This window comes from Physeter macrocephalus, chromosome 7 (assembly GCF_002837175.3).
Source record: "Physeter macrocephalus isolate SW-GA chromosome 7, ASM283717v5, whole genome shotgun sequence".
Taxonomy (NCBI): Eukaryota; Metazoa; Chordata; class Mammalia; order Artiodactyla; family Physeteridae; genus Physeter; species Physeter macrocephalus.
Genome location: NC_041220.1, coordinates 74562765 through 74570241, shown reverse-complemented (window position 1 = coordinate 74570241; position 7477 = coordinate 74562765). Strand labels below are relative to the sequence as shown.

The window sequence follows — 7477 nt, the reverse complement described above, 5'->3', positions numbered from 1 at the left end:
ACCGGGGCACGAACCCGTGTCCCCTGCATCGGCAGGCGGACTCTCAACCACTGCGCCACCAGGGAAGCCCACCATGTTTACTTTTAAAGTGAAATGCTTGTTGATAAACTCTAATCATAGCAGAAGAACCTTAGCCATTTTTTGGGGGTTACAAGTGTGGGAACCATGTTTCATACCTTCTGGGAAACAAATACTCTGAACAGAAAAATCTAGACACATGCACTGTTGCAGGATTTTTGTTCCACTTTTGAGTTTAAGAGGCAAATAGTCTGGGAGATAGAAGAGTTTGGATACTAACATATTTCTAGGACATTCCAGGAACTAACAGAGAGTACTTCAAAGTGTAACCATCCTAGAAACACCTAAGCTTTGTGATCACCATATTGATATATCCTTATATACGCTAGCCTGGCCTGCTCTGTCCTCAGGTCCTTGTAAAGTTCTTCAGTAAATGTTCTTTCATGAATATGCTTTAAAGTATGTGGGTCTTTTTATAGAACTTCAGAGTCTTATCTCATTATTAGCATTTATGAGAAATAACAGAACCCTGATCCTAAGCCCTGTATGTAGATAAAATGGGAATTATATGTTTAAAGTTTGGGGAGCCTAAAATGTATATCTTTCTCTATACAAAGCATTTTTTCTATTTTTTTCTCCCGGAAATCCAGAATGTCAAATTCACAGAGTGTGATGGTGTTGTAGTCATCTTAAATCTCATTTCATCTAAGGTTTTACAGATATCTTCTTCAAATATCAGTTGTCCATCAAAAAAGAGTCTGCCTATTTTGATGATCTGTAGTATTTTAAGAACAGTCATCTTAAACGTATATTAAGACTTTTCAATTCTTTAGAAATACTGAACAGAAATGCCAAAGATCTTCTTTTCTTTTTTTCCTTTACAACATTGCAAAGTAAAAAGAAGACAACCATGCTCACACTGTCAGCAAATTAGTAGCACCTAAATGATACAGAAATGATGTCACATACAGAAAGCCCATGTTGGAGCCAGAAGTAACCCAGTTAGAGAGAATGGCTGCCTGCCCTCAGTGGCACAGAATGGTATCGTGCTCTAAGAAATTGGTTAATTTTTAAACATCGCTGGAAAATAGTTGTCAACCTACTGTCATTTGAGGAGATTAATTTCCTTTTGAAAAATTCTCATGAGCTCAGTGTAGCATAGAGCATGCTGGTAACCCAAGCTTTTGTGTAGGAGTCCTGTCCCCACTGACTGCGGCATGAGGTCTGTGGCAACCTTCTGAGCCTTTTAAAATTTCTTTCCTCAAGTGTCAAATGTGATAATGTGATACCTAATGGTTGCTGTGAAGCTTAAGTGAAATAACAACAAAATACCTGGCATATAAAAGGGCTTAATAAATGTTAGCTTTGGTATAAAATGTGTCATCTTCTCTCATACCAGTTATTTAAAAAACCTCATCCACCGAAGCGAGTCAGGAGTCGACTCAACGGAGACAATGCAGGGATCTTGGTCCCACCAGGATCTACAGGTGACAAGATCTTTTTTCATCATCTAGACAACTTGAGGCCTTCTCTAACACCTGTAAAAGGTAAAATGACAGGAAATAAGCTTTTGATTCATGATTCTGTGGGATTATTTAATAATCCTAGTTTAGCAATAATAAATTTGCTTCTTAACAATAGCATAATTTGTAATAAGTGGTAAATCACCAAATACTTGTTAGATTCTCCTTTTCCTTTTCTGTTTTCTTCTTTGGGCCTATTGGATTTTGCATCAGAAAGAACCCAACAAGTTTCTCCTCTCTGCTAGGACAGTGAAAACTCTAATATACCAAACCTTATAGTTCAACTTTATATTCTACATGTAGAAGAACTTCTGTCATCTTCATTTACACACGTTCCACCAATTTAGAGCAGAAAGAAGACTGCGTTTTTAATATGCCAACTAAAAAGCCTCTGTCTTTTATCCAATGTTATCTTAAATTACTTTTCCAAGTAGATTTTTTTTTTCCCTTATGTTACCGAAAGTGGGGTCCAGCTGCTTGCCTCTCAAAAGCCAATAAAGAGGCAAGGTTGGTGGAAAGGGAAGTTTACTTTATCTTGGATGCCAGCAACTGCGGGGACCCGGCGGGGGGACTCCTGTCCAAAGGCAACCCCCCAACCCCGGCACTGACAACCAGTGGGCAAGAGCTTTTGTAGACAGAGGGAGGGGGCTACATGCAGAAACAGCACAGTCAGCTCTGACAGTCATCTTGAAGTTGCTCGTGCAGTGGTCTGACCAGCATTATCTTGATTGTTTTAAGTACAGTTAATCAGTTCAGTTCCAGGGTCGGTTTGTTCCCGTTTCCTTGGGGCCAGTTCTCAGAATTTTGGCAGCTTATGTCATGGCTACAGTCTGGTCTTCGTGTAGTTAACTTCTTCCACCTGGTGTGGGTTTCAGTATCTACAAGACAGCTCACAGGACACGGCCCAGAACATTATCTAGAGCCCTTGAGGAGGAACTAAAGGTCCTTGACTATGCTTAATGACTAGACTATTATTATTTGGTTTCCTTTGACTGTTTTCCTTTGCTTCTGTATTTTCTCACTTCTCTGATTAAACTTATACTTTGGCTAAAGTTTTTCCACAGACAAAAGGCAGGCGGAGGACATGGGGGGCAAGGACCACAGGGTTCTGCTCCATTTCGCTTAGAATGGAAAATTGGTTTACAGAGTCTTGAAGTTGTCACTTAAATCCAAAACTTGGAGCTTCAAAGTCTGGTTAATTGGATTGGCTACCAGCTCTCTGCCATTTGTCTCATTCCACAGACTCTGCCCCGTGCCAGCTCCAGCCACTGCCCAGAGATGGTTGTGGAGCACTGGTGTGGTCGGTCGGCAGAGTCCTCGGGCAGAGCCGGGCTTCTCGGGGAACGTCACAGCCTTCCTTCAAGAAGCCTCAGGCTGGGAGGTCCTGAAGGCCTAGGTTGGTTGACGGTCAGTACAGCATTCTGGGGAGCACATCACTCTGGCAGTCCTGGAGATCAAGAAGGCGGGCCTGATGGCTGGGAACCAAACCCAAGCAAGTGTCCAGAAACAGGCAGGCTGGAGACACCAGTCAGGGTCGATGTCTGCCCAGCAGGTCTGCGGAAGACTCAAAAGCCAAGCCCTACTTACTTCTAAGGTCATTTTTTCTTAATGTAGGTGTCAAGATGCTTAATCTGTATGAATATTTGAGATCCCTTTACCATCCCCTATGGGATAACGAAGTTAGTTTTCCCTGTCCTTGTTCTAATGTGCGGATTGTTTTTTATAGAACTCAAAGAGCCTGTGGGACAAATCGTCTGTACAGACAAAGGCATTCTTGCAGTAGAACAGAATAAGGTTCTCATCCCACCAACCTGGAACAAAACTTTTGCATGGGGCTACGCAGACCTCAGCTGCAGGCTGGGAACCTATGAGTCAGACAAGGTTTGCATTGTTTCTTGGCTCGCTCATTTAATGTTGCTCTTCCGTGGTCTGGATATCCTGCTTAATGGGGATGGGGAGAGCTCAGGCCAAGGGCTTCTCAGCTGTTCCTCCACAGCCCAGAGGAAAGGAGAGCTTCACTGCATCAGATCAGGATAAAGGAGCTAGTGGACAAGTCATGTTTCCTGCAGAAAAGCCTCTCTTGGAAGTTGGTGTACTAGGGGCTAGCAATTTCCCCCCACTCAAAGAATTCCTCCAGGAGGTCCTAGCCAACCAGGTATTTAATATTTCTGCCAACCAGAAGAGCTTCCTTTTGAGTCACCGTCCGGCCCGCTAATCATTTCACTACTCTTAAATGACTGGCAGAATACCTGCCCCCCTTCCCCCAAGAAGCAGCAGCTACTGTTTCGAGTCCCATAAGCATCTCTTGGAGAGGCAGCATGTAGTGATCCTTTGGTGCCCTCTGTTTGCCCTTGACAGTCCTCTCCTGAACACACGAGGGGCATAGTCTGTGCAAGTCAGTAACAGTTCTGTTTAGTCACGCTCTCATGAACAGCAGCACTCGTGCTTTCCTTTTACATTCTACCTGGCTCCAGCAGACACATCCTTTCACCGGATCACCCCCTGCATCTCACAGAGCATCATACAATCTGAACATCATTTTCCCAGACTGGAGAAACTGGAGACCCCCATTATGAGCAAAGTTCTTATTATGGTTTTTAACAGCAACTATAGTTAGGAGGCTGTAGGGAGGAGTTCAGAGTAGAGTTTCAGTAAAGTGTTGCTAAACTGAAGCCAGCCCAGCACATGCGCAGCTATTTGCCTGGGGGGGACCTACATAGAGGTTCTCCTCCTCTCGATATGCTCTCTGTGTCCCAGGAGTTTGTAGTGCTTGATGGCATGCGTGTCTCACGTCTGTTCTATTTCACAGGTAGTGACAGTTTATGAATGTTTGTCAGAGTGGGCCCAGATTCTCTGTGCAATCTGCCCCAACCCCAAGCTGGTCATCACAGGTGGAACAAGCACGGTCGTGTGTGTGTGGGAAATGGGTGCCTCGAAAGAAAAGGCTAAGATCCTCACTCTCAAACAGGTAACAGTCCATCCCAGCTGCCCACACTGTAGAGAAACTGAAAACTGTCCTTAATTCCAAGGTGATTTAGACATAAACGGGCAAAACCAAACAATGTACGTTCTTTTGCTAGAAGTGGGTCTTAAAAAAAGGAAATGAAATCAGAAGATGCTATTTCTGAAAATGATCCAAGCTGTCCTTTTTTAAAATCTGAAGTAAGTTGTCTTTAGGTAATATATTTTTTTAATATATTTAAGTAATATAAATGTTTCTCAGAAGTTGTATGTAGGTTATATTTTTGCAAACCAAGTTATATTTGCTGTTGATTCATAATAACTTCTTTCTGGATGATTTTCATTCATCTAGACCATTCAATCTTTGATTCTTTTGTTTTTCTGTTTCTTCATTTATCATAATGCTTAAGAACCTGACAAACTCATGAATGTATTCAGAAGAAACACTGATGATATTATTAACAAGTTTTTTTTGTTTTGTTTTGTTTCTTGCGGTACGCGGGCCTCTCACTGTTGTGGCCTCTCCCATTGCGGAGCACAGGCTCCGGACACGCAGGCTCAGCAGCCATGGCTCATGGGCCTAGCCGCTCCGCGGCATTTAACAAGTATTTTTGATCACTTGTTATGTACTGACTATTATAAATTTTTAATCAAAGCAAGAATCCTTTTATAATTAAGCCATCATCTTTTAATATTTGATATGGAATTTACCATAAAGGTTTCTATTTATGTATGTATGTATGTATATATGGCTGCATTGGGTCTTTGCCACTGCACTCAGGCTTTCTCTAGTTGCATTGAGCGGGGGCTACTTTTTGTTGCGGTGCATGGGCCTTTCACTGCGGTGGCCTCTCTTGTTGTGTAGCACGGGCCCTAGGTGCGTGGGCCTCAGTAGTTGTGGTGCGAGGGCTCAGTAGTTGTGGCACGTGGGCTCAGTAGTTGTGGCACGTGGGCTCAGTTGTTGTGGCTCATGGGCTGTAGAGCACAGGCTCAGTAGTTGTGGCGCACGGGCTTAGCTGCTCTGCAGCATGTGGGATCTTCCCGGACCAGGGCCCGAACCCGTGTCCCCTGCATTGACAGGTGTATTCCCAACCACTGCGCCACCAGGGAAGCCCCAAGCTTTCTTTTTAATGGAGTTTACATCTGGGTGTTTTTTATGATACACATTTGAAAAGTAGTGTAACAATGTCTGCCATTCATTGAGCACCTGCCATGTTCAGGGCACTGTACTACGGGTTTAAAAAACATAAAAACTCCAATCCTGAAATTCTCCAAGGTCGTTATTAGCCCTATTTACACCTGAAAAAAACGCAGCTTACAGAAGTTAAGACACATGTCCACGTCACACTTTGTGGTAAAGCCAGGATATAAATGCAGTTCTTCCTGACTCCAAAGCTATTTTAAAGCCAGGTTCAAACAAACAGTGGTGTTTTAAGTATCTGTGGAAAGAACTGAGCCCCTTGTACTTACACCAACGACCGTCTTTGTAGTCCAGAAGCTCCACTGGTTGCTGGGTCTAAAGGGGAGCCCATAAGAGACACGGTCTCGACGTGAACAGGTCAAAGCCTGACAGTGCAGTTTGCTGATCCAAACGCTCCTGCTTCCAGTGTTTTCAGTTTAGAAAATGTACTTCGAAGCTAGTGTGCCCGTAACCCCTCAGTAGAAAGTACTTCTTACTTAAAACAGCCTTCTGGTGTTTGCTAAGTATACAGTAAGGGTGTCTGCATCACCAAAATTTTAAGCCAGCTCATTAAGTAAATAGTAAATACTCAGGAATTCGTAACAGTAATCTGAATCTTTTCCTTAAAAATGTTTATTTTCCCACATTGCCATTTCCCTGGATCCTGTTTCTCTTCATATTCCAGCAAAAGAGAGAAGTTTTTATTCTAGCTTGAAGAAGGGGTCCCTCTCGGGCACAGCAGATGTCCAGGTGTCTCCAGTTCAGTAACAGACGCTCAGCAGACACATCAGGACTGCATTTTCCTGTATCTTTATGGGACCACGTACTACACCCATGCACTAGGATTTTAAAAAAATCCATCCAATTGTAGTTCCTTAGAATGGACTTAGAGGAGTTGATGGCACAAAAGAATAGATCCCGAGTTTAAATTCTGAATTTGGGAGCCATAATCGATACATCTCCATGTGGAAAAGGTATGAAGAAACCCCAGCTGGGTTGCAGTTGCCATTCTCCTTTCCTTCTAAGGTACTGGCCCGAGTCCAGGAGAGAAGTAATATAAAAATGGAGATTAGAGCCTCCAGAGCCCTCCAGACTTCTCTCTTCCCCCTGGTGGGATGAGGCAGGGACAGTGGCAAGAAGAGAATGAAGACTTTCCAGACACTGCTGTGCAAGGCACCCCCACCCAGCACGTGCGCCTGTCAGCTCCCAGCGCATCTGGCTCTCCTGGAGTCCCGTGAGGAGCACTGCCACTGTGGTCAGCCTGGTTTTGTCTGTTCTCCTTTTAGGCCTTACTTGGCCACACTGATACTGTCACGTGTGCCACAGCATCATTAGCCTATCACATCATCGTCAGTGGGTCCCGGGACCGAACCTGCATCATTTGGGATCTGAACAAACTGTCGTTCCTCACCCAGCTCCGAGGCCATCGGGCTCCAGTTTCTGCTCTCTGTATCAATGAATTAACAGTAAGTAGTAAATTGGCCACTTGGTTTATATGTAGGAAGACAAATAGCTCTGGCCTGCCTAAATAAAAAATGACTCTGTTTTCTAAGTTGATAGGCATGCATTTTATAAAAGCCACTTGTTTTAGATGTTGTTTGCAAAAGCGAATGGATATTAAAGTTTGTAACCCAGAGAGCAATTTTGTCTTAAAATCCAGTCACTGCAGCATACTTTAAAGAGCAAGATTTGGTTCAAAATAAGACATTCTAGAATACACTTTTTTTTTTTAAATTTTTTTTTTTTTTTTTTTTTGCGGTACGCGGGCCTCTCACTGTTGTGGCCTCTCCCGTTG

The 7477-nt window shown here is 43.4% G+C and overlaps 1 protein-coding gene across 8 annotated transcripts in view; it reads left to right on the top strand.

Annotated features, from left to right (window-relative positions):
• WDFY3 (WD repeat and FYVE domain containing 3) overlaps window positions 1-7477 on the top strand; it is a 275458-nt gene that overhangs the window by 259146 nt on the left and 8835 nt on the right. For all 8 annotated transcript variants that reach the window (XM_055086060.1, XM_028492000.2, XM_028492001.2 and 5 more), the window contains 4 exons: window positions 1418-1565; window positions 3268-3422; window positions 4351-4509; window positions 6969-7148. In XM_055086060.1, the coding sequence (XP_054942035.1) occupies window positions 1418-1565; window positions 3268-3422; window positions 4351-4509; window positions 6969-7148 (642 nt within the window). The remainder of the gene's footprint in view (window positions 1-1417; window positions 1566-3267; window positions 3423-4350; window positions 4510-6968; window positions 7149-7477) is intronic.